General features: G+C 36.9%; 2 protein-coding genes across 9 annotated transcripts in view; one reads left to right on the forward strand and one right to left on the reverse strand.

The window, feature by feature from the left end:
* The window catches only part of SLC35A1 (solute carrier family 35 member A1), a 35,829-nt gene extending 17,217 nt beyond the window's left edge, over nucleotides 1-18,612 (forward strand). For 2 of the 4 annotated variants that reach the window (XM_009205632.4, XM_031667308.1), the window contains 6 exons: nucleotides 6,810-6,969; nucleotides 7,454-7,606; nucleotides 12,657-12,723; nucleotides 14,699-14,875; nucleotides 15,321-15,455; nucleotides 17,670-18,612. In XM_009205632.4, coding sequence (XP_009203896.4) covers nucleotides 6,810-6,969; nucleotides 7,454-7,606; nucleotides 12,657-12,723; nucleotides 14,699-14,875; nucleotides 15,321-15,455; nucleotides 17,670-17,797 — 820 coding nt within the window. In that variant the 3' untranslated portion in view covers nucleotides 17,798-18,612. The remainder of the gene's footprint in view (nucleotides 1-6,809; nucleotides 6,970-7,453; nucleotides 7,607-12,656; nucleotides 12,724-14,698; nucleotides 14,876-15,320; nucleotides 15,456-17,669) is intronic. The other 2 variants (XM_021937586.2, XM_031667307.1) reach the window with 2 other exon arrangements.
* Nucleotides 18,613-20,284: 1,672 nt separating this feature from the next.
* The window catches only part of RARS2 (arginyl-tRNA synthetase 2, mitochondrial), a 72,010-nt gene continuing 65,939 nt past the window's right edge, over nucleotides 20,285-26,355 (reverse strand). For 3 of the 5 annotated variants that reach the window (XM_009205640.3, XM_003897883.5, XM_017958098.2), the window contains 8 exons: nucleotides 25,696-25,772; nucleotides 25,103-25,227; nucleotides 24,457-24,524; nucleotides 24,263-24,372; nucleotides 23,733-23,828; nucleotides 22,384-22,458; nucleotides 20,842-20,905; nucleotides 20,285-20,402 (listed from right to left, as the gene is read on the reverse strand). In XM_009205640.3, the coding sequence (XP_009203904.2) occupies nucleotides 20,316-20,402; nucleotides 20,842-20,905; nucleotides 22,384-22,458; nucleotides 23,733-23,828; nucleotides 24,263-24,372; nucleotides 24,457-24,524; nucleotides 25,103-25,227; nucleotides 25,696-25,772 (702 nt within the window). In that variant the 3' untranslated portion in view covers nucleotides 20,285-20,315. The other 2 variants (XR_001901962.3, XM_021937585.2) reach the window with 2 other exon arrangements.

Genomic DNA, 26,355 nt, shown 5'->3' on the forward strand with positions numbered 1-26,355 from the left:
TATGAAATATATATGCATGTGTATGCATACACACCTATCTATATCTAGTTCTGTGTATAACAAAGAGTTATACATTGATTGCTACCTACAATTTTGATCTAACATCACTGTTCATTCTAAACTTCCTCTTACCCATGTTTGTTCCCTTATCTAATGGTGAGGATTCTAGTTCCCATTATGCTCAAGATATTTACTTATTTGCTCAATCCTAGAATAGGTAATAAGTAGTTTCAGAATTTCTAATATTTACCTGAGAAAAAAACAAACCTACTAACTGAACTGTGTATTTGTATGTAGTTCTTTTTGCTTTTAGTTTTACAGCATACAGTAAAATACTGTGTTTTAGAATATTTGAGTTCTATTCTGCAAGTTCTTTTTCTGCAAGTGTAATTTTGTTGACAGTGATTTTTGGTTTCTATTTGTATTTAACTTGAGATTCCTCCCCCCTCCCCCATCCTTGTTGATTATACTTACAACACCCTGGAAGTTTTGGCGTGTGAAATTATACTTATTTCAATAAGAAGTTAGAACTGGAAGAAAAAAAGGGAGTGTGGGAAGGAATTAATGGATGGCTACTTTGATAGATAAGGTTGACATGGTCAAAGTAGTAAATGTTACGTGCAAGATATTGCTGGGCATTGTGATGTACACTGTACCCCGCTTTCCTTTTTTTTAAACACAAATATTTTACCTTAGAGGTGGTTTCATGTCAGTATATAGAAATCTATCTCATTCTTTTTAAAAGCTGCATGATGTTCCATTATATGTAGGTACCATATATACCAGTCTGTATTGATGGGCATTTGGGTTGTTTCCAGTCTTCTACCTCAACACAAAGATGTAGTAATTATCTTTGTAAATATACTGTTGTGCATATGAATGATTATATCAGGTAACTTTTAAATTAAAAGAGAAATTAGTAAATTCTGTTTTGAGGGAGGGGCAGATTAGCAGTTGGATATTGTGAAAGCTGTATATGTAAATAAGGTGATTTTTTTAAATATTTGAATTTTTTTTTTTTTTTTGAGACGGAGTCTCGCTCTCTCGCCCAGGCTGGAGTGCAGTGGCACGATCTCAGCTCACTGCAAGCTCCGCCTCCCAGGTTCACGCCATTTTCCTGCCTCAGCCTCCTGAGGAGCTGGGACTATAGGCGCCCGCCACCACTCTCGGCTAATTTTTTTGTATTTTTTAGTAGAGACTGAGTTTCACTGTGTTAGCCAGAATGGTCTCGATCTCCTGACCTCGTGATCTGCCTGCCTCGACCTCCCGAAGTGCTGGGATTACAAGCGTGAGCCGCTGTGCCCGGCCAAGTATTTGAATTTTAAGTTATCAATTTCTAAGCTATAATTTGGTTGAAAGATAATACAACATTTAAAAATGCTTTTTCATAAAATTAATTACTGCTGCAATTCACGGGAAAATTGTTAGTTATAATGCTTTACTAAACCCTATCACAGCTGTCAACAGTTTAGATTTAAATCTGTCATTGTTAGTATAAAGAAAAGGAAGTGAAAACACTTTCATATTGCCTTAGAACAAAGGAACAAAGTCAACTTTTTTTTTTTTTTTTTTTTTTTGAGACAGGGTATCACTCTGTCACCCAGGCTGGAGTGCAGTAGCATGATCTTGACTTCTGCAACCATTGCTTCCTGGGCTCAAAGAATCCTTCTGCCTCAGCCTCCCCAGTAGCTGGGACTATAGGTGCGCACCACCACACCCAGCTAATTTTGTAGAGATGGCGTTTCGCCATGTTGTCTAGGCTGGGCTTAAATTCCTGGACTCAAGCAATCCGCCTGCCATGGCCTCCCAGCGTGCTGGGATTATAGGTGTGAGCCACTGCGCCAGCTCAAACAACTTTTTATTGTTTGCTGTTCACCATAGTTTATAAAGACTATCCCTAGCAGGATATGTAAATGTTAATGTACATATACTTCGGGTGTGTTTAGTAACAAACCAAATATATCTTAACTTTGAACTACATATCCATATTAAGACCAGAGAAAATTCTTTTACTGTTTCATAGTATTGTCTAGAGAAATTAATGTATCTGTCAAATACATATGTTATAGATTATCCAGCTCTGTTTATTTCTCCTTCTGGTTTACATTTTCAGTACCCTTTTGGACCCATGCTATAATGGGTTCAGGGTGTTGGGGAGGAAGTAAAAATCATGTCCCTCATATGAAGTGTATTTTTGTCCTCAAGCTGACTTCATTGTTGGTTTTTTAACGTAGCCCCTCAAAGTCTTTTAAGTGAGTTAATTATACTTTGTAGATAAGAAATTTATAAACAAAATTTAACTTTCTTAAGCTCATGAGTAACTTCTGCTGTGTTCCATTTTGCACAGTGCGTCAGTAACCTAGCCAAGGATTTTATGCTTCCTAGTAGTTCTTGTTAGATCAGTAGCTGGAAGAATGAGGCCTATTTTTGACCAAACATAGGTCAGAAATAATTGGTTTCAGCCGGTTGATAGGAAATTTAGGGGGAGAGGCAGCAGCAGAATCTCTGCAGTCAACATGGAGCTTCAGAATTTCTTCAGGTAACCAAAGGTTGCACAGAGTCTATTACAATGATAAAAATAAAAAGAATTGTTCAAATAGAAAACTTAACAATGAAGACTATATCTAAAAAGAAATTTAATATATGCTTTTGATTATATATGCTCTTTCTCCTAGCTAGCAATGTCATTTATATAATTAATAAATTTGTTTTTAACAGAGGTGCTCATTAAGGTGCTTGTGATTTGATTTCTAAGAAAATAAGTTCAGGGCCAGGCGCGGTGGCTCACACCTATAATCCAGCACTTCGGGAGGCCGAGGTGGGTGGATCACTTGGTCAGGAGTTCAAGACCAGCCTCGCCAACATGATGAAAAACCCCATCTCTACTAAAAATACAAAAAATTAGCCCGGCATGGTGGTGTGCACCTGTACTCCCAGTTACTCGGGAGGCTGAGGCCGGAGAATTGCTTGAACCCAGGAGGTGGAGGTTGCAGTGAGCCAAGATCACACCACTGCACTCTAGCCTGGGTGACACAGCGAGACTCCATCTCAAAAAAACAAAAAACAAAAAATCCCCAAAACAGAAAATATAAGTTCAGGAAAATAGAAGAAAAAGTAACCTTTTTACAGTATATTACAGTATATTTATGAGTGGTCATTTGTTTCTGTCTCATAGTAAAACAAAAAGACAGATGATTACTAGTGTTTCCTAGCAGATACAATGCTCTTGTTACTTTTATATAACTTCAGTGTAAAGCTAAATATAAGATTAAGAGCTGTATTCTTAATTAATACATTAACTTAAGCAGGATTTAACCTGATTAATACTGAAATTATTTACCATCTTCTTTAAAACTTTCTGTGTGGTAAGATTCCCACATATTCTTTCCAGTACCTCCTAAATCTCCTTTGTCTACTTTCTGATACTTTTCTGTTATTCTTTTACTCGTTCGTTTAGCATCCTCTGCTTTTTTTTTTTTTTTTGTAACTTATTTCAAAATATCTTATGTAACATTGCTATAATCTTTTGGTACTACAGTGATAATTGTACTTTCCAGCGCTTAACATTCTGGTATACCTTGGTTTCTTTAATGTCTACATTAGAGAAGGAACCAGAAAAATATACCTTGGCCATCCTGGCAGTAAAAAAATAGCTCCTAAGCATCCAACAAAAAGGATATGGCCAAAAGAGACAGATGTGAAGGTTAATCCTGACACACTGTACTTTACTTTTTGCTCCACTGAAGGAAAGGAGTACTCAGATTGGCTGCTAACTTGTTTCCTAAGCCCTTCTTTTTATGTGAAAGCCGAAAAGGGAGAAGAGATAAGAAAGAAAAGTGAGGGGGAGAAAAAGGACCACAGCAGCCTGTATTGGTGCAGGTATGGTGATTATTTGGAATAGCAGTTGGATCCTTAAGTAGCCCATATTCTGACAGGACAAAGAGACCAACCCTGTTCTTTGGAGAGCTAAAACACTATTTGTTACCAGTGAAGGCTTCTAATGTCTTCTTTTTTTTTTTTTTTTTTTTTTTTTTTTTTAAGAGATGGTATCTTACTCTTTCACCCAGGCTGGAAGGCAGTGGTGGCATCATAGTTCACTGTAGCTTCAAACTCCTGGGTTCAAGTGATGCTCCCACCTCAGCCTCCAGCGTAGCTGGGATGATAGGCCACCACTCCTGGCAATTTTATTTATTTATTTATTTATTTATTTATTTATTTATTTATTTATGAGAAGGGGTTTTCCTCTGTTACTTGGGCTGGTCTCCAACTCCTGGCCTCAAGTGATCCTCTTGCCTCAGCCTCCTGAATAGCTGGGATACAAGTGTGAGCCACCACACCCACCAAGGCTATAATATCTTTAACAGGTGGAGGTAAATGGGCATTGCCCATAGCTGGGGATTAGGGAAAGGATAAATAGCCATTATATTGTAGCTTTTGAAGGTTTAGCATGAAGAATCTTACACCAGGAGATAAATGAGTGTGGGAGGAGGTGGAGTGTGAAGTGTGGGCACAAGCAGCCACCTCTCAGCAGTTCCTTTTGAGTATCACCTTAAAGACACATCATCAGCGTATGATTCAGCATTTTAGAAGGGCACTAAAACTTGCACTTCACACGGTCTGTAAAATTTGTATCTATGCTATCATGATACTAGAGATAATTATAATGTTCAGTTATCTTCTTAAGGTGGTTATTTTACATTTTAATCTCTAATTTTTCATCAGTTTTATAATTGAGAAAACCTGTTGAAAATTATTCTTTATACTCTTATTTAAGATGTTGGCCAGGTGCGGTGGCTCATGCCTGTAATTCTAGCACTTTGGGAGGCCGAGGTGGGAGGATCACTTAAGGTCAGGAGTTTGAGACCAGCCTGGCCAACATGGCGAAACTCTGTCTCTACCAAAAATACAAAAATTAGCCAGGCATAGTGGCCTGTGCATGTAGTCCCAGCTACTCGGGAGGCTGAGGCAGGAGAATCCATGAACTTGGGAGATGGAGGTTGCAGTGAGCCGAGATCACACCATTGCACTCCAGGCTGGGTGACAGAGACAGACAGTGTTTCAAAAAAAAACAAAGCAAAACAACAAAGATGTAAAGAAAGTATATGGGGCATCTTAGAATTGCATTAAGCAGTTTAAAAAAAAGCCAAACATTAAAGAGCCAATCTTCAGACTCCTGGAAAACTCTCCTACATAGATTTTTTGGTGGACAATCTGTGGTATTTTTGGTATTTTGCTTTTCGAATAGAGTTTGTAGTCCACCACCAGGCTGTGTGCATTGCTTTTCAGCATATAGATTTAACACTGTGGTGTGGGTGTTGGATTTGGTAACACAAAAAGATCTGTAACTAAGAAGGATGTCTTTTGTTTCTGTGGCTTAGGTCAAAGTTCCTGTCTTATTAATTAAGCATTTTCTTGGAGTTAAATGTTCTACAGCAAATAAATAGGCACAGGTTAGTCAATTTAATGTAATGAACTTTTGCTTTCTCTCAGAACTTAGGTAATTATATTTGCAGCATTTAAAAATGAAAAAATTCAACTCACAACTGTTGATTCTAATATTCTAACCAAAAATACAGAATCTCCTTGTGATTATCAAACTTTGAGTTGGAATAGAGCTCTTTCCCAGCAAAGTATTATGGTTTTCTTAAGGATATCGTGAGCTGCAGTTAGGACCATTATTATAAAGCACTTTTTTGGGGTATTGATGCTTATTATAAAACATTGTTTTATTTTTATTTTCAAGAAATCAATGAGCTGATTTATAATACAGGAAATATAGGCCAGATTAGCCATGTCCTCCTGAAATAGTAATAGCAAAAATAATAGTTAAGAGCATGCATAATCAATATGCAGTCAAATAGTAAACTTTATGTACATTAGAGATAGTTTACTTTTGTTGTAGTAAATTTTTCAGATCTGCTACAGAATTATACAGACATTAAGTATGATGAGAATATTCTTACATAAGGATTTATTATGTACTATATTTCATAAGTACTAAATTAATTTATAAATAATACTGACCTAAACCCACTCTATTCCTGACCCACTTAACGAACTACCAAAGCCTCTTTATTTGCAATTAAATCTATTGTAATTTAAAAAAAAAACAACAAAACTTTAAAAATAGGCCAGGTGCAGTGGCTCACGCCTGTAATCCCAGCACTTTGGGAGGCCGAAGTGGGCAGATCACTTGAGGTTTGGGGTTTGAAACCCTGTCCCTACTAACAATACAAAAAATTGAGCTTAGCATGGTGGTGGATGCCTGTAATCCCAGGTACTCAGGAGGCTGAGGCAGGAGAATCACTTGAACCCGGGAGGCGGGGGTTGCAGTGAGCTGAGATAGCGCCACTGCACTCCAGCCTGGGCGACAGAGTGAGACTCTGTCTCAAAAATAAATAAGTAAAAATAAAAATGGATATGCAGACTGATCAGTTAAGAAAAAATCAGGGTGAACTTGATGAAATACAGTTAAAGTAGCAGGGGATGAATTTTTTTATAGGTAATATCAGCAATTTTGTTTTCCTAATCTCATTATTTAATATACTCAAAATCTCTTAGAGCTTTGACCAGAGATTGATAGTGGTAAATCTAGTTGTTGTCATATTTTCCCAAACAGAACTATAATTTTTTAAAGAGGATACATTATTGGTATGTTTCTTTTAATCTAAAACTAGTTAGATATTATTAGTTTGCTAAATTACAGCAAACATAGTATGCCTGTCCTGTGTTTGAAGAAGTCTTATTAAAAGAATGCTCTTTAATTTTCTTCCTCACCATCCTCTCATCTCCCCCTTTTGTTTTCAAAGAGAAACTGGTAGTCTGGGTAGATTCAAAGCATCTTTAAGAGAAAATGTCTTGGGGAGCCCCAAGGAACTGTTGAAGTTAAGTGTGCCATCGTTAGTGTATGCTGTTCAGAACAACATGGCTTTCCTAGCTCTTAGCAATCTGGATGCAGCAGTGTACCAGGTAAGTGGAGTTCATGATAATGAAAAGCACAGAATCTTTGATGGTAAAAAGAGTTTTTATTAACTATCATATTATCAATTTTTTTTTTTTTTTGAGATGAAGTCTCCCTCTGTTGGCCAGGCTGGAGTGCAGTGACGTGATCTCAGCTCACTGCAATCTCTGCTGCCCAGGTTCAAGTGATTCTCCTGCCTCAGCCTCCTGAGTAGCTGGGATTACAGACATGTGCCACCACACCCAGTTAATTTTTTGTGTTTTTAGTAGAGATGAGGTTTTACTATGTTGGCCAGGATGGTCTCGACCTCCTGACCTCGTGATCCACCACCCACCTCGGCCTCCAAAAGTGCTGGGATTACAGGTGTGAGCCACCATGCCCAGCCATTATTAAATATTTTTTATTGATAATTGTATCAATGATATCAGAAATAAGATATTTGTATCAGAGACTAACATTAACTGAATTTATTAATTCATTCTTTTTTTTTAGGTGACCTACCAGTTAAAGATTCCGTGTACTGCTTTATGCACTGTTTTAATGTTAAACCGGACACTCAGCAAATTACAGTGGGTTTCAGTTTTTATGCTGTGTGCTGGAGTCACGCTTGTACAGTGGAAACCAGCCCAAGCTACAAAAGTTGTGGTAAGAAACAAAATGCACACCATAACTTCCCATAAATAGAAAACTTCCTTAAGTCTTACACTGTTCAGTTACATTGATGCATGCAGCATGACTACATTTCTTTGATTTAAAGTAACTTTTGCCTTATAGATAGGCCTTTTTTCTTTAGCATATTATTAGGGATAATAATACTTATTGGTTGTTTCTCAGAGGAGAATATGCATAAAAAATGTTAGACATGGAAGCTACCTTAGAAATAATGTATTCCACCCCCTCCATTTTATGGATGACAGTCCAAAGAGGTGAAGGAACTTGTCCTAAATTAGTTAATAGCTAACTTGTGACCACAACTGTGCCAGTTTCCATACTGTATACGTTTAGAACTTCTAGACCTCTTTCAAACATCTCAGAAACACTGGGCAAGGTTTTTCTGCATCTAGTTTTCATCTTCTCCCTCAACTCTCAGTCTCTGGCACATCTCCCTACTGTCAGTGATAGGGATGACAAGGGGAGGAGTGTTCTTACTGATAGTTGATAATTATCTCTAGTTTTTAAGAGTTAATGTGAAGGTACATAACTGATTTTTAAACAGTTGATGTTAAGATACATACATGATTTTTTTTTTCTTATATTGTATGCCTCAATCAGTTATTTCCCCAAAGAGAAACAGGAAATGGGATGCCAGTGAATAGTTTTGTAAAGGTCAGGCATTTCCTACAGTTGAATATTTACTGTGTTTAACTTTTAGCAAACGGACTATGGTTCTCTTAGGAATGGAAGGCGGCTGGGATGTACAGTGCTTGTGAACAGTATCATATCCCCACCCTCCAGGTCTCCTCCTTCCCCAATTAAAACCCTACTGTTTCTTTCTATAATATGGTTTCTAGATAGAGACTTCCTGATCCCTGCCTTCTGCCCCTACGCTTTTCCTTATATTTCCCTCCTAGATGCATTCATGTATCATTATTCCTCAATATATCCTAAAACTTCTCTGTCTCCCGATGTTGTCTAAGTAGTATGAGGCACAACTTGGTAATTACCCCTTTGTTCTGAATACTGGAGACTTGTTATACAGTCATGCGTCACTTAACAAAGAATGTAAGTTCAGCGTTCTGAGAGATGCATCAGTAGGTGATTTCATTGTTATGCAAACATCATGGAGTATACTTACACAAATCTAGATGGTATAGACTACTTACTACACATCTAGGCTGTACAGTATAGCCTGTTGTTCCTAGGCTACACACTTCTGCAGCATGTTACTGTGCTGAATACTGTAGCCAGTTGTAACACAGTGGTAAGTGTACCTAAACATAGAAAAGGTACAAATACAGTTTTATCTTACAGGACCAGTTTTATATGTGGTTCATCATGGACTGAAATGTCATTATGTGGTACATGACTTAATTTCTAGGGGGCAGGCAAAGTATCTATTTTACAACTCGTCATAAACCACTATATGTAAATGTGTCACCCAAATAGTTTGTCTCAAATGTATCTTGTATCCATCTCACCCCACTGTTTCCTCAATCTGTCTGCACTGCCATACACTCCTCTAATACTGGTTAAGTGGGTTCCAAGTGTCAGGACTGGAATAGACTCTCGTTGACACTAGAACTCAAACTCTGGCTCATTCTAAACCAGAATGCAGGTTGTGTTTGTATTTATTAAGCTTATCTTGTTAGCCTTGGGTCATTGCTCAGCCCCTTGGGTTCTTTCCAGTTCTTATCCATTATTAGCTTCTCCTTTGGGTATTATGCTTTCCAGAGTCAAAAAAGATATACCTTCTAGGTCTTTAATGAAAACTTTAGATAGAACAGGACCAGAGCTCTGTGGCTGTACCTTTAGAATTGTCTCTAGCTTGATCTTTTTCTTGCTTACTGAACATTTATCATCTCTCATAGTTTTTATGGGTCAGGAATTTGAGGGTGCCTTAGCTTGCTGGTTCTGGCTTCAGGTTGCAGTCAAGATATTGGCTAGGGCTGCAGTCAGCTGAAGGCTTGACTACGGCTGGAGGATCTGTTTCTAACGTGGCTTATCTATATGCCTGGCAAGTTGGTATTGGTTGATGGTCTAGCTTGATTTTGTTCAATTAACTAGCATTTTTCTGTATGAGCATTCATGCGCTTATGGATTGTATCTTTATCCTTACTACATTTCTGTGTTGTCTATAAAAATACGCGGCTGGGCACAGAGGCTCACGCCTGTAATCTCAGCACTTTGGGAGGCTGAGGCGCGCAGATCATGAAGTCAGGAGTTCGAGACCAGCCTGGCCAACATGGTGAAACCCCGTCTCTACTGAAAATACAAAAAACTAGCTGGGCATGGTGGCGGGCGCCTGTAATCCTAGCTACTCAGGAGGCTAAGGCAGGAGAATTGCTTGAACCTGGGAGGCAGAGGTTGCACTGAGCCGAGATTGCACCACTGCACACCAGTTTGAGTGACAGTGCGAGACTGTCTCAAAAAAAAAAAAAACACAATAATAATATGCAGTCTGTCAGATTTCTTGCCAAACATTATCCCTATGGAATTCCCCTCATCACTTAACATTAGGAGTCATTTCAGTAAGGAAATCTGGTATGTTTCACACTTAGTGAAGTCACACTACTTTCCACTGATGACCATTAAACTTTTTAAGTACAAGTCATCTCTAAATCTGTTCTAACATTTTGCTGGTAATCAGTGTAACAATAATAGCCGTAATCATTTATATGGCACTAAATACTAGCATTATCTAAATGCTTTATATATACTAACTCACCTACTTTTGTTGATAGTCTTTTAAATTTATTTAGCTAGGTAGTGTAGGTGGGGAGAATTGCTTAAGCCCAGGAGTTCAAGATCAGCCTGGGTAACATAGTAAGACCATGTCTCCACAAAAAAATTTAAAACTTAGCTAGATGTGGTGATGCATGCCTGTAGTCCTAGCTACTTAGGAAGCTAAGGTGGGAGGATCACTTGAGCTGAGGAGGTTGAGGCTGCAGTGAACCATGATTGTACCACAAGATCCTGTCTCAAAAAAAGCTTTCTTTAATGCCTTACAGTGTTTTTGCAAGCCTCAACTTATTCTGAGTTTTCGATTTCTTGATACTATTCTTAAATTCCTGGTTAGAGTCCTCCTGGTGATCTATACCTCAGTTTTGTTCTTGTAAAATCAGAATTCAGTGAAGATGCCCTTATTTAAACATGTTGATTTCCTTATGTATTCTTTTTTAAAATCTTCACCAGAACCTCCTCCTTCAGTAACTCTTAATCTCTCTTGAATCATCTTCTCACGAGCCATGGAATTCTAACTTAAAGTTTTACATTTTTGAATTTTGATTTATTCAGGACTGGAGCACATGTCTCTTAACTGTGCTGTGTTTGGCTCATGCTCAGATCACATGGTTGCTTTCTTCCAAAGTTTCCATCACATCTACTTCATCACCCAGTAGTTTCTTGTCAGAATCAAGTCCAGATAAGCCGTTTCCATCACTATTTTTCCTAACTGTAGAGAGATTAAACTGGCAGGAAAGTCAGTCAAGAATTGGTGGGATAGGTGATATCTCACAGTATGATTTTATTCTATCTATGTCAGTCCTGAAATTTGTATTAGGAAGGTATCCTTTTTAATAATGTGTAGTCTATAGCAGTGGTTCTCAAACTTTCGTGTACATCAGAATCAACTGGAAGGTTGGTTAAAACAGATTGCTGGGCCCATTCCCATAGTTTATGGTTCAGTAGGTCTGGGGTAGAGCCTGACAGTTTTTATTTCTAACAAACCCCCAGGTAGTACCACTGCTGCTGATCCAGGGTCCATACTTTGAGAACCACTGGTCTACAGTATCTTCTGTTTCTCCTTTTATCTTCATGCAAACATTTTAGACCAAGCTTGCTCTCTCAGGTACCATAAAGTGGTACTTTTCTTATATTAGGCTTATTTATTTTGAACAAGGTATATACTTGTCGTATTACAGTCATGAATCTCAACCCGCTAATTTCAGTGATACTATTGAGATAGTATTTATCTTTCAGGGAAGACTGATGAAAGCTCCTGACAGTTTAGAACAAACAGAAAATAAAGTGAAACAGAGGGTTAGGACTCATATACTTGGATCTGTTAGCACTAGTCTCACACTATTTTGGTTATATATACTTGTCAATTTTGCCTATGTAAGAAATTAAGAACCAGAGCTGTGTATTATAATCTTCTTTATTCATTTAGTATGTATCTTAGTTCATTTTCTGCTGCTATAACAGAATACACAGAGTGGGTAATTCATAAAGAACAGAAGTTTATTTGGCCCATGGTTCTGGAGGCTGGGAAGTACACAGTGCTGGCATCTGGCGAGGGTCATTCTATGGCAGAAGGCAGAAGCGATCCCATGTGACAGAGGGAAGTGGGCTGAACTCATCCTTTTTATCAGAAACCTGCTCCCTCGATTAACTCATTCCCTCAGTAATGGCATCAATCCCTTCTTGGGGAGAGCCTTCATGACCTAATTATCTCTTAAATGCCCACCTCCTAATACTGTTACAATGGCAATTAAATCTCAACACGCATTTTGAAGTGGACATTCAAACCATAGCTATGTGTATAGACAATGTATCTGGTACACAGAAGGTATACTAAAAATTCAATAAATTGCGGAGTCTTAAGAGGCAGCACTTTATCCTGTAGGTGATGAGGAATAAATAAGTTAAATTGTTATCATTTTCAGGATTGATGCTATAAGCTTTTAAGTTAGAGTGATAGTAGAAATTAAAATTAAGTAGCATGCTGACTTGGCCTGTTCTAAAGTTCATGCTAGAGTGCTTACTGATATTAGGAAACAGTGGGCACACAATATATATTAAGCATATACTATGGCTGTGATTTGAGGAACACATTTTTCACTTAAGCCAAGTACCCTGGTTAATTTCTGGAATGGTCTTTTTGTTTGTTTCGTTGTCTTATTCTGTAGAATAGCTGTGTCTGATGTGGAATATACTTTTAGTAAGACTGTAACACAGGTTTTTGTATTTATTTGTTTGGACTCTTGGATGAACTCTTATTAGTCACTAAAAATAACTTTAAAAATTAATATTGCAGGTGGAACAAAATCCATTATTAGGGTTTGGTGCTATAGCTATTGCTGTATTGTGCTCAGGATTTGCAGGTAAATCATGAAAGCATCGTTTTATTCTTTTGTCATATTTTTCGAAAACATCAAACTTTAGACACCAGTCTAGTTTATCTTGCTTTCTCAGTTTTATTCCCATTAAACTTTATCTTCGTGCTTATATTTAGTTTTATGTCAGCTGTTTTTTCAGTAAATGTATAGCATTGTTCAACTAAGTTCAGACTCAATCCCTATTCATACTTGCAGTTAACTACTTTTGTTATCCTTGACCATCTCAGTCTGGCCCAAAACCCAAAAGTAAATGAAAAAAGATCTCTGAAAATGGAGAACATTAGCCTTCAGAAAGCCCTTTCCTTTTTTCTGGAACTGCCACTATCCTCAAGTCAGATCCTGCTGCTTTAGGTTGTTAATGTTGCCACCTAAGTATCTTTTTTCCCCTGTAACCTCAAGTTCTTTCTCTGCTTTAACAGGTTAGGAGCTATGGAGTAGGATGATGAGGTGGGTCAAGAGTACCTTAGAAAGCATAATACATAAAACTAACAACCAAACAGGGAGGAAAGACAACACAAAATCACTAACATCAAAAATCCATGGAAGTCTGGAGTTGTACGTGTAGGGACAAGCACTCCTGCAATGCATCAAGAAAAGAAAGTATGAATATTAGGTGTAACATAAAAAAAGTTTTAGAAATAGTTCCAGCAGAGATGATAGTTTTTAATATATTCTGCTTAAAGCTTTTAGTGGAATTTATTAGTTATAGCTATACATCTTTATTATGTATCTGTATTTGTACCTATTTCAAGTCAGGACTCTATTTTTGATTAGGAAAGCAGGCTGAATACAGAAGTAAAATACTGCTTGTAAATAAGATGTTGTATAGGAGGGGAAAATATAGATTCAGGAATATACTTAATGATAGCATTGTGTTCTAGAAACCAACAAATTGGGAACAAAAATTGAGTTACCTAAAAAATATACTATTTGATTTTTTGCAGTATCTTGAATAGTTAAATGATTATGTTCAACATTTTATTAACTCACTCTCTTAATACACAATTGAGGAAACAGAGGGTGGTTTAATCTCTCTCTGTGTTTGGGGTAACTGGGCACTGGATAAATGTTTTTCCCAGAAGGTAAAATCAAAGGTGAAAATAAGAATAGCTATTTTATGTTCCCATTCCAACACAGACTCATCAAAAATAATCTTGGTTTTCGTTAGACTTTTTAGTTGATAAATACTTCATTGGCAAGTCTGTAACATGATGTTTATAACTAAAATATTTAATGGCTTTGTAAAATATGCATTCATTTTAAGTATAAATCCAGAGAGACAGGGGACTTTTGTGGGGGAGGGGTATCATGTACTCCTTTGAAGTATCTGAAAAAAATCTATGGACCTTCAGCTCCAGAAAAATGCACATATACACAAAATTTATTATCCAGTTGGGGAGTTCATGATCCTTCTGACCTTGTGTATGAACTTGGCTTGTGGAACCCTGCTTTAAAGGAAAATGGCTTCACACAGCAAATTCTACTTACATTTTGGTTGTTACTCTGAAAAGATTCCTAGTGTTGATTATAGATTATATTGCAGAATTAGGAGTATTCATTAGTAGGCAGATATTACAGGGGTGTGATTATAATTCACTCTTAATAGTGTAGTTTTTCAGCTGACCAAAGCAAATAATTTACTGGCGTTAAGTAGTACAGAGAGCTTTTGTGGTCTATCTTACTGCTATAATAAAGGCAGAAACTGTCTTAACAGCCTTCTGTTAAATGTAGCTTATAAACTTTCCACTGTTATTATTCTATATACTCTGTAAAAACATAAATTTATAATGTACAGTATACCATGTGTCACAACCTACATAAGTGCACATTTAAGTAAAGTATGTTTTGTTCCCCAAATCATATACTTTATATATATCTAGGATATTTTTCTAAAGGAAAGACATTTTAAATTAATTTATAGTAACCTTTAATATTTGCATGTCTAATTTTCTTCTTTCAGGAGTATATTTTGAAAAAGTTTTAAAGAGTTCAGATACTTCTCTTTGGGTGAGAAACATTCAAATGTATCTATCAGGGATTATTGTGACATTAGTTGGCGTCTACTTGTCAGATGGAGCTGAAATTAAAGAAAAAGGATTTTTCTATGGTTACACATATTATGTCTGGTTTGTCATCTGTAAGTATCCAGGAATTAAAGGTTCTTAGTAGATCCTTTATTTTTTAAGTTAGATGTCCATTTTAAGCTGTTATAACATTTTGAAATTAATCCTTTGATACTGTAAATACCAGTTTGAATGTATTTTCATTTTATTGACTTAGTTTTGATTGTGAAGGCAAAATTGCTTTGGGATAGCAATGCCCCAAAATATCTAACGTATTAGCAAAAAATGTGTAAAATTTAGTATACCACATAGCCCTCTGGGCATTGTTTTGGAAAAACAGTATTATATAGTAACTACTACTCAATTTTAGTACAAACTCTCAGATGACTCCTAAGGAAAACAGTATTTTCCTTTTCCTAGGTAAATTAGTATGGCATCTCTGGGGATGAAAATTGCCTCACCATTATGTAATGTTTCATTTATTTGAGTGATAAGATTTTCTTTCTTTCTGTATACAAGTTCTTGCAAGTGTTGGTGGCCTCTACACTTCTGTTGTGGTTAAGTACACAGACAACATCATGAAAGGCTTTTCTGCAGCAGCGGCCATTGTCCTTTCCACCATTGCTTCAGTAATGCTGTTCGGATTACAGATAAGTATGTCTTAATTTGTGTTGAGTTTTTAACATGGAAGAGCCTCTCATTTCCTTGATTCATGTATTCCTTTATTAAAAGTGGCAGTTGGCCATACTGTTTACAGAAATTCCTAGTTTTGTTACTACAGTTTATTCTACCCGTACCGCTGTTCATAGTTGTATGGCATGTGGCTAAGCAGTACTTTGGTTGTTTAAGTGGTCTTAGAGCTTAAGACGAAGGGTACTGGTTCTATGTGAAAGTGAAGGGAATTTTTTTGCAGTCAAGGCCTCCCTGTATATTTTAGGTATTATATAGGACAACTTGAGTGACTGAATGTGAGAAGGTACTCAAGGAAATACATATAAAGACTTTAGGAAATTATTTGCAGCAGTCAGTTTAAACTATATTGGCTCATTATTTAGAAGAATGTAGAAAACATCTTTTATTCCTCCCTCAGCTTGTACTTTCCAACTGGTTTGGATTCAGGTATGAGATGGTTTTGAAAACAAAATCCAAATCTAGATTTTGTCTTTTATATCTTTGTTTCATTCAATATGTAATTAATATAAAACTCATTAATATAGCTGGCATTCCAGTACCACTGCTTTGCTAGTCCTAATATAACACACCCAGCATTAATTTGGCTTCTAAATTATTTAAGCAATGATACTGACTTAACATTTCAGGGTGCTTTTATAGTGTAATAATTTTCTTTACTGATCAGTTACTATAACAAACCAATATATGAAGAATAGCTATTAAATATATCAAGTAAAAGAGACCTGGCTTATATTTACATTTCATTTTTAAGTTGACTCCTGTCTATAAATGGAAATAGGGAAAAGCCAATGTTGTAGAAATTTTAGAAAACCATGTATAGTGTGTGGCAAATCTTGCCTGTACCATTTCTTAACTGTGCAACCTTGGGGAAGTTCTGTACCCTGGGTGACACTTTTTTCATCTGTAAAATGGGAATAATATCACCTATTGCCTAGGGTTGTTTTCAGGTGAAGTGCTTTAGAGTAGTGCCTGGCACTGCTTACTAACCACTTACCATTTCAGTCATCAGGTACTTATAGGGTTTCCCTTAGATATTTTTCTACCCGATTTGGGTAAACTATTAGTTGTAATTCTGATCTATCTTTATGTTCAACAAAATCCTTATAGCATTGCTCATAAGAAGTACATAGGAACAGTATAAAATGCTTTTGTTTAATGTTCTTACTGATGGTCAACTAGCATGTCTTAGCAATCTTTCAGTTAACTGTTTAGATATAAGTTTTTATCCTACCTTCCCCTTTTTTGAAGGCACAGCTGGTTTTTTTTCAGTTAGGAGTGAACTAAAATAAAGCTTGATGTCATAGAAATATATTTATTTGTCAAGTTAGGACAAGTTATATTTTGGTTTCTTGTATCCTGATTTTTAAGATTAAGATGAAAAAAGGGGCCGGGCATGGTGGCTCATGTCTGTAATCCCAGCACTTTGGGAGGTCAAGGCAGATACCAGCCTGTCAACATGGAGAAACCCTGTCTCTACCAAAAATACAAAATTGGCTAGGCATGGTGGAGCATGCTCCTCCCAGCTACTCGGGAGGCTGAGACAGGAGAATCGTTTGGACCCGGGAGGCAGAGGTTGCGGTGAGCCGAGATTGCGGCATTGCACTTCAGCCTGGGCAACAAGAGCGAAACTCCGTCTCAAAAAAAAAAAAAAAAAAGATGAAAAAAGGGTTAAGACTAGTAGTAAATTATCGCCTCATCTCCTATTAAGAAATTATGATTTTTTTGATTTGTTTGAATGGTCACCTAACTGAATTTTGCTCAACTATCTTTTACTCTAAACTTTCACAGGTTCCTGGTATCATGGAAAAGCCAATTCTACCACATTTTCTTTTGTACTTATATATATATTTATACTTACATTTTAAAAAAATTATATATTTTATAGGGAAATTAGTATGTTCTTTGTCAGAGTGGTGTCAGGCATACTCATGTTCTAAAAAGTCTAATCAGTGATCAACACTGCCTTGATTTTACCCGCGCTGCCTCCCCCCTCCTGTTTTTTTATTTTATTTTTTTTGCTGTAATAGAAGACCTTTCTAAACCTTGCCATCATATAAATATGATCTGATAGCGTAAACCCACAATTAAGAGTTTTCAAAATTTTAAACTGATCATTAGGCAGTTTTAAAGACACACATACAGATAAAGCTGTTTTGTTTTGTTTTTTCTTTTCAGCACTCACCTTTGCCCTGGGTACTCTTCTTGTATGTGTTTCCATATATCTCTATGGATTACCCAGACAAGACACTACATCCATCCAACAAGGAGAAACAGCTTCAAAGGAGAGAGTTATTGGTGTGTGATTTTAGCCTCACGTGAGACTCCTGTTAAGACTAAACCATTTGCATTAAACTAGAGCCTTAAGTCAATCCCAGAAGGTAGCATAAACAAATAAAAAATTAACTATATGGCATAAGAATTAAGATCAGTGCTGTATGTGGAAACAACGAACAAAGCTATCTGAGTGAACTGCTAATACAGAAACTTAATGTGGACCTGTTTGGGGTCAAACTATTGTTTTAGAATGAAGGAATTTTATTATTGTGTATATATATATAATGTGTACATAAGAAGTATGGAGATGATATGGTGTTAAAAAAAAATCATGGTGAGGCTATAATACTCAAGTAACAAGGTTTGGGACAATGTCTAAGGGTTAAAGTGCCAAAGCCATTTCTGTACTAATTGTTCTCATGTTCAGGTACCAGGGGAGAAGGATGACCCCTCCTTATTCTCCAATTCATGTACAGTATTTTGTCCTAGCAGCAGTAAAGACTTAGTTCTTTACTTACAAGAGGCAGAAACAAGACAGACTAGTTCATAAACAAACTGAATGTGTAACTTCTCAAAATGAATCTATTTCATAACTCAGATGATGATTTCTCGGTGGTGACTGAGTACCCCTTTAGTGCTATATTTGTGCCATTCATTATCTGGTTCATATTTCTTTGCTGTTAGATGATATACTTTTCTTCGAAAAATTTCTAATGTCACTTTTGTACTTTTTTAAATAAAGTATGTTTAACTGTTGGACTCTCAATAATTTGTGAAATTTCAGTGTTTTCTGTAATGTTAATGGGGAAATTCAGCAATAAACTTTATTTATATGAATTCTGAATTCTGTTTAATCACTTTTTTATATTATACATATGACCATTAAAATAATGCACTTTTATTTTCTATATGTAGAATTGTATCAGTTAGGGTTCTCTGGCTGCAAATCAACTCTGGGCAAGCCTTAAGCAAAAAAGAATTTTTAAGAAGGTCCACAAACAGGGCTACAGGCGTCTAGGTTCTAAGAATTAATGAAAAATCTTTTTAGCTTTTGTAAAGATTTGGCTCTACCCATTACTGTTCCTGTATGGTTTCACTGAAGATTCAAATACTCAGGAAGACACTACTGATCTTGGAAGGGGAAAGTTTATATTGGAGGTGTAAAACATGTCTCTACATTTTTATCCCTTGGCTGGTTTATGCTAAGAAAAATTTGGCAGTCGAAAATTAGCTATCTGGGAGTTATTTCACTTAAATTGGAACTGCAAGGCTGATTTTTTTCTAGGACTAAGAAGGTAAGTCATAATTGCTAATCTGAAACAATTTTCACTCTAGAGAAGCTTCAGTTTGTGCTAATTTGCTTCTTTATTCATAAAAATAGACTATCACTGGTATTCAAAAGACTATTAGCAACATTTAGAAAAAATTATAGCAGACCTGAATGGAAATGCTGGCTGATGAGGATGGCCATACTGATCAAACACACCACCTCCTACTCTTGTTGCCTAAGCCATGCTCATGTTATCTAATGAAGCCACACAAAATGTATGTCACCAATATGAAGATATATGAAGGAAACTATAAGAAACTCCATTTCAAATTATGGTTGAATTAATGGACTACATTTTACAAAAAGATCCTAATTCAATGTCTTTACAAGTAATTCCTTGCTATTAAAATGTATTTAGTTCCTGAATTCACACAGTAAGAGTTACCTGTATATGTTAACTCAAAGGGAAGCATGAGGTCTATTGTCTCTAGGAGTAGCTGTCAGCTATACTGACAGAAAGATGCTTATTTTTGATCTCCCTATGTTTATTCCAAACTAGCCACAATTACAAGAAAATTGATACTTCCCCCCCACCAATTCTTTTATTTCATGAAAACATTAAATCATTTCAGAATAGTTTCTGAATCATGTATAATCTACTATAGAATCATATGTAAGAATAGTTTCCGGAAGAATATGACATGGTAAGAAATTTCAAGCCAAAGTTTAAACTCAAATCCTTTAGCCCCATTAGACCACAAAGCTTTGGGTTTAAAAAAACTCAATGTCTATTTAAATACCTACTGACCATAAGATAATTCAGATGACTTATTTAAGGATAAAGACTGAATAACTTGACAAGTCACACTTAATACAGATTCTGACACAGAATAATAGTTTAACTTTGGCTGGTGATGGTGGCTCATGCCTGTAATCCCAGCACTTTGGGAGGCCAAGGTGGGCGGATCATCTGAGGTCGGGAGTTCAAGACCAGCCTGACCAACATAGAGAAACCCCGTCTCTACTAAAAATACAAAAAATTAGCCAGGCGTGATGGCATATGCCTGTAATCCCAGCTACTCAGGAGACTGAGGCAGGAGAATCGCTTGAACCCGGGAGGTGGAGGTTACAGCGAGCCAAGATCACACCATTGCACTCTAGCCTGGGCAATGAGAGAAACTCCATCTCAAAAAAAAAAAAATTATTCTGAACAGTAAGGCATCTCAGAATAGATAACTAGAGTTCATTTGACATTTTAAAAGCCATTTTAATGGAAATTACATCCTACATACAGGTGTTATTCCAAGAAGTTTCATTCCATTGGCTAGGACAGAACGGACAGCTTTGAAAAGATGAAGTCTGGCCTACAAAATAAAGAATGATTTAAAAGAATGTATTCAATACATGAGAATGGTTTTAAAGGTAATTCTTTCTAATTTAAAGCAGGAACAATATATCAAAGTGCCCTAGAGTTACTACAGGCAAGAGAAGATAAATTCCTAGCATCCCTTATAGTAAGACCTGTACATAAAGTGTCATGGAGTGGGAGTGATAGTATTATACAGTATGCCTTCAGATAAGGGAAACTTATCACTATAATATTTCATGTAGGAAAATGTGCTTCATAGTCTAGTATGTTGGGAAGTATATAAACATTGATTGTTACAGCCTAATTATTAGCTGAGGAAGTACACTGCTACAGTTGAACAACAGAATGCTATTTTAGAAAAATTTACAAGACTGACTTAGTAATATTAGTCTGAGGAGCTAGGGATTATACAGAAAACATTCAACATAACATACCCCAGCCACTTCAGGAGGACTATCTTTTATTTGTAGTGTTCTGTGTGCCACAGCTGCAAGATGACTGAAACAGGAAGAGAGAAATCACGACGGTTCCAGCAGTAATTTCCTGTTGTAAGATATGAGCTTGATACCCAATCTTACTCCTTCAACTTAATAAAGCAAAGAACCATTAAAGGATGTATTCAAAACTGTAAAGTTGAAACTGGAATTCAAAACTCAAGCTTTAGATCTCGGTCCTATTCTACTACTAAGAGGTGGGCAATTCTTAAGATTATGATTTCATTGTTAATTTTACAAATATAAAGGATTCTTTTCTAATCATTTTTCCTCATTTAGGCAACCTACAATCAAATGTATAACATAGCATGGCCTTTTCCTCTGTACAGTGAGGTGGGTAGAAACTAGTTATCCACTCTCCACACACACTGGCCACTCTTCTTTAAAGTATCTTTTTAAATTTAGGTATGGCATCAATATAACAACGTGTCAAAGAAATGATACTTAAGACATCAGTTTTAATGATAAAATGACATTTCATAAGATTTTGTACATTAGCTGGGCATGAGGGTGCACGCCTATAATCCCAGCTACTAGGGAGGCTAAGGCAGGAGAATTGCTTGAATCCAGGAGGTGGAGGTTGCAGTGAGCCAAGATCGCACTCCAGCCTGGATAACAGAGTGAGATGCCGTCTCAAAGAAAAGAAAAGAAAAAAAAAAGACTTCTTCACCTCTGTATGTCTTAAGTGTCATTTAAAGGAAGAAAAAAATCCTTATATAAATCTAGAGAAGACAAGGTAAAAAGTATCATCAAGAAAACAGTCCTGATAAGTGTCTGATTTCAATAAATATTGAGTAAAAGCAAAATTTCTTTTATTAAATAGCTTTATGGAAGATACAGCTGCTGCTATACAAGGGTGGACTCAATAATTTCAAGTTTCTAAAACAGACACCATGAAATTGTCATTAAATATTAGAAAAATTAAGTTTTCTAGCTTATTTTTCTGTGCCTCTGCCTAAAATTCCTATATGGACCCCACTGTCCTGAAAATAAGTTTAAATGCCTCAGTACATGGCAAACAGGTTTATACACACTTCATTTATCAGTCTCCCAGGACAATGCTTATGGATCCTTTAAAATGTATTATTATGCTCTTGCTCAACTCTGGGCTTTTTTCTTCTTCCCAGCCACATTCCTTCTCCTGATTAGTATCTCCTTTCCTCTGAGAAGCCCTCTCTGATCTCTCAAGGCTGGGCTGGTTGCCCTAACACCGTCTCTTATGTTCACTCTAACATAACACACATGCACTGTGCTATAACTGTGGAGTTGTCAGTTCCCATTCTCCAGTCTTGGTGACAGTACCTTGTATCACTGAATGAATGAAGGAACATTAACTGCTAATTTGTATAGATGAAGCAATAATTTCTGTAACTAAAAGCACATCAAATTTTAGACCAAGGAATTTGTTTATAGGAAACCTTTAGATGAAAGAAAGGTCTCAAATGCCATTAAACATCTGAAAACAGGAAGATTATAAAGTACCTTAAAGTTAGAAGGTAACTGACAATATGCCTGGGTTGAAGATCCTGAGATGACTTATAAAGCACCTCGTCGAACCTAAAAGATGACAGGAACAGTGAACAGGAAAAGACTGTACATGTTACACTAAGACATTAGACATTAAAAGATCATGAATATAAGATTGACTTGACATGATTAAGAGTAGAAGGTATGGCCAGGCGCAGCGTCTCACATCTGTAATCCTAGCACTTTGGGAGACCGAGGTGGGTGGATCACGAGGTCAGGAGTTTGAGACCAGCCTGGCCAATATGGTGAACCCTGTTCTTGACTAAAAATACAAAAAGTAGCCAGGCGTGTTGGCCAGCGCCTGTAGTCCCAGCTACCCGGGAGGCTGAGGCAGAAGAATCGCTTGAATCCGGGAAGCAGAGGTTTCAGTGAGCCGAGATTCAGTCACTGTACTCTAGCCTGGGCCACAGAGCGAGACTCTGTCTCAAAAAAAAAAAAAAAAAAGAGTAGAAGGATATGAAAAAACTGTGTGTACATTTGTAGGCAAAGGAACATTTTCTGTCTTACAAATTCTTTGATGGCAGGGATTTCTAAATCATCTTGCTATTCCCTAGACCTAGTCCACATCAAAAATTTTAATCATGGCTGGTGAATGTAAAAAGCCTCCAGCCATGTTTAGGAATATAAAATATAAATGACCAAAGTCTACCCTCAGTGCTAAGACAACCCAGGTGGCTTATTTTTCCTCACATTAGCTATTGTACATGTGAGTAAATTTTTCTGATCCCAGGAAAGAACCACTGACTACTATATAGCAATCAAAGAAAACTGCCTTGTTCATAACCACCCACATCCCTTCTAGAGATCAAGCTCTGGCATGTTTGGCTTCACCAACAATGCCCATCAGAGCTAAAATGTGTGGTGTCTTGCCTAGCATGGGAGCATCAGATACATGTATTTGAGATTATGAACTGAAACCAAGAGGCAAATGAAGGACTTACGGTCTCTGGGAAGCTGCACAAAGGCAGGTGTTTTCCTTCACTTATCACAGAGGGCAAGAAGATGCTCTTTCTCAAACTAAAAGGTTATGCTTTTATAAGGCTTTCTGTGAGCCCGAGGCGGCTAGACACGTGTGCTATTCATCAGTGATAATATTCTGAAGACCTAAAGACTGTCCTCCTTGAGCATTGTCTTAATCTATGCCCTCTGCCCTCAAAATGCAAATCACTTTTTAGGCATCCCTTTGGGAAAAGTCTAGAGGCAGAAGGCAGCTACTGGCCTGTTGACTCGACTGGGCAGCAAAAATGCTAATAGCCATTTTGATAAGCAGAAGCACACTTGATGATCCCTAGAAAACATCGTACCTGAGAAGATGCTGAAGAATTGAAACAGACTGTGGCTCTTGTAAACAAGCAGTGTTGAAGTCATTCAGGTACCCACATCCAAAAGTCTCTTCCAAACTGTTATCAAAAGTTTAAAGTTAAAAACATCAAAAGATTAAAAAGTCATACAAGGGCACAGAGCTCCAAGTGATGAACATCACCTTCTAATACACAATTTTGGTCTCCTTAATACAGCCCTAGACTTTGATGCCAACACTGTTTGATCTGATACTTTAATTTTCCTAAATCTATTTCTTTATCCATACACAATGGAGGTAACAGTATATTCTTCGACAGGGTTATTCTGAGGACTAAGATAATACACATAAATATATTTCTAACATAGATGCTCAATAAAAAATTTTTTTTCCCTAAAAGAAGGCCTACTCTAGTCAGATCTGAATAGAAGATATTGGAAAAGCCGAGAAAACAGGGCCCCTGGTCTTAGAATCACAGGACCCAACCTAGGGAAGCACAGTGCAGTACAAGGTTTCCCTGCAGCCTCTCCTCACCTGTGGAGGCGGGCGTGTGTGTACTGTAGGAAGACTCCTGTGTCCCCGCGACTCTGGAAAACACGATCCCAGCTGAACTTGTAGTCAGATAAGAGTAAACCTTTGAAGTCCTAAAACGACAGAGGAAATCTTCACTGCTGGGATTTGCTCTAGTACCAGACAAAAGGGCCTCACAGATAGGAGTCTTAACAGACCTGAATGATGAGTGCTGCGAGCCCGACCCTCTCTGCAGTCTCCTGTGGGTTCTTGAGTTCTTTAGTTGCTGAAACAGACAAAGGCAGCTATCTTTATTCTACGTGACACTGTGCCAATCATGGATCCAAGTGAAGGTAATATCTGCCAAAAATGCATGCTGACAATCAAGAACAGATTTAGAATGAGTAATTTACTTTCCTAATTTAGGCTATTTTACCTTTGATAATGACATTTCCCCTGCCTACATTAAAGGGAAAGAAATCCAAATTTATTTATTCAAAAGATACTTGTAGGATATCTGATACTTAGTTTTCCAAGGATGAAGGTTAAAGTCATAAGGACTTGTGATTTGAATCCAAATTATAACATAGAAACTTCACGTGACCACCCAGACAACAGAATGACAATGCTCAAGCTGTTCATGAAAAGAGGACCAAGGTTATAGCAATTCAGATTATTGAAGTGACCAATTCCCGAGTAGCAAGTATAAAAATTCTGGCACCTCTAATTAGTGAAAGCTATTTTTGACAAAGTTAGTGACACTTCAATGGAGGGACAGACATAATAAATCACACTGCCCAAAGTCCAGAATAACATAAAAGTGGCATGTAAGTTATGACTTTAATAAGAAAAAACTGAATTCACTCTTAATTGAAGCCATGTTCTGTAGCATCCTTAATTGAATCTCATTTAAAACATCTTCCAGGAAAGTGACATCTCCTCTTCGAGTCTTCATTCCCTGCACTACTCCAAAGGGCACATGCTGGCACCTAAAAGAGTGGGCATCTAGTTAACTGAAAGCTAAACAAGAGCTGCTGCTGAAACCATATAATACCTTTCAGAGAGTGGTTTGAACTTTAACCCTCAGAGTTTTTAAAAATTAATAAAATGAAATTGATGTGATTTGTATGCTACAAAGGACATTAAGCACATCTTCACTTTATAATCAATAGCATGTGATTAAACTACTAGTTGCCTTTAGGAGAAAAAGGAGATGTGGATTAAGAATTTTGAAAACTAAGCCACGGAGAGCGGATAACTAATAAAAATACAGTTATTAAATGTTTGTAAGGTGGAAATTATTATAACCAAGACATAATACAAAAATCAAATCTACTTTTCCATACTAATATCTTGAAACAAAGAATTGAAATTTGAATGAAAAACTTTTAACCACTAGGTATATTTTCAGGCTCAGCTGACCCTGCACAGACAATTAAGAACCATGCAGACATTACCTTTCTGCCCAGTCATATCCCATGATCTTCAGCATTTGGAATACTTGCTGAAAATGCTTTTTTTGTCCTTTATCTGTCTTGGGAAGAAAACATATATAAAATAAAAGAACAGTGACAAATTAATGTACAAAAATAGGTTGGACTTGAATCAAATTAAGATATTTGAGGTTTGACACACTAAAGTCATTGTCAATCGATACATTTTAAGTAAACACAAAGAGGATGCCACAAGAAGAGTGTCTAAGTGAAGTGCTCTACAAGGGAGGGAGGGGAATAAGAGCCGTAGCACTCCACCGAGTCAGTAGGAAATGTGAACTTCAACCTTCTGAGTATTCCATTTAAATTTCTGCCCTCTTGGCTATTATGACCCTAGTCTCTGAGACCAAAGTTCAGCTCTAAATAAATATTTGATGGCAACTTTTCTTCTAAGTGATAAGGAAGGTTTCACATGGTAAGTAACGAAAGGAAAAGATACTAGAATACCACTCAGCAATAAAAGGAACGAACTACTGACACACAGGACAGCCTGGATAGTTCTCCAGGGCATTCATTATATTGAGTGAAAAAAGCCAATCTCAAAAGTTACATATTGTATAATTCCATTTATACAACATTCCTAAAGTGACAAAATTGTGCTGAAGAACAGAGCACTGGCTGCCA

The sequence above is a fragment of the Papio anubis genome, chromosome 6 (genome assembly GCF_008728515.1).
Source record: "Papio anubis isolate 15944 chromosome 6, Panubis1.0, whole genome shotgun sequence".
Classification (NCBI taxonomy): domain Eukaryota; kingdom Metazoa; phylum Chordata; class Mammalia; order Primates; family Cercopithecidae; genus Papio; species Papio anubis.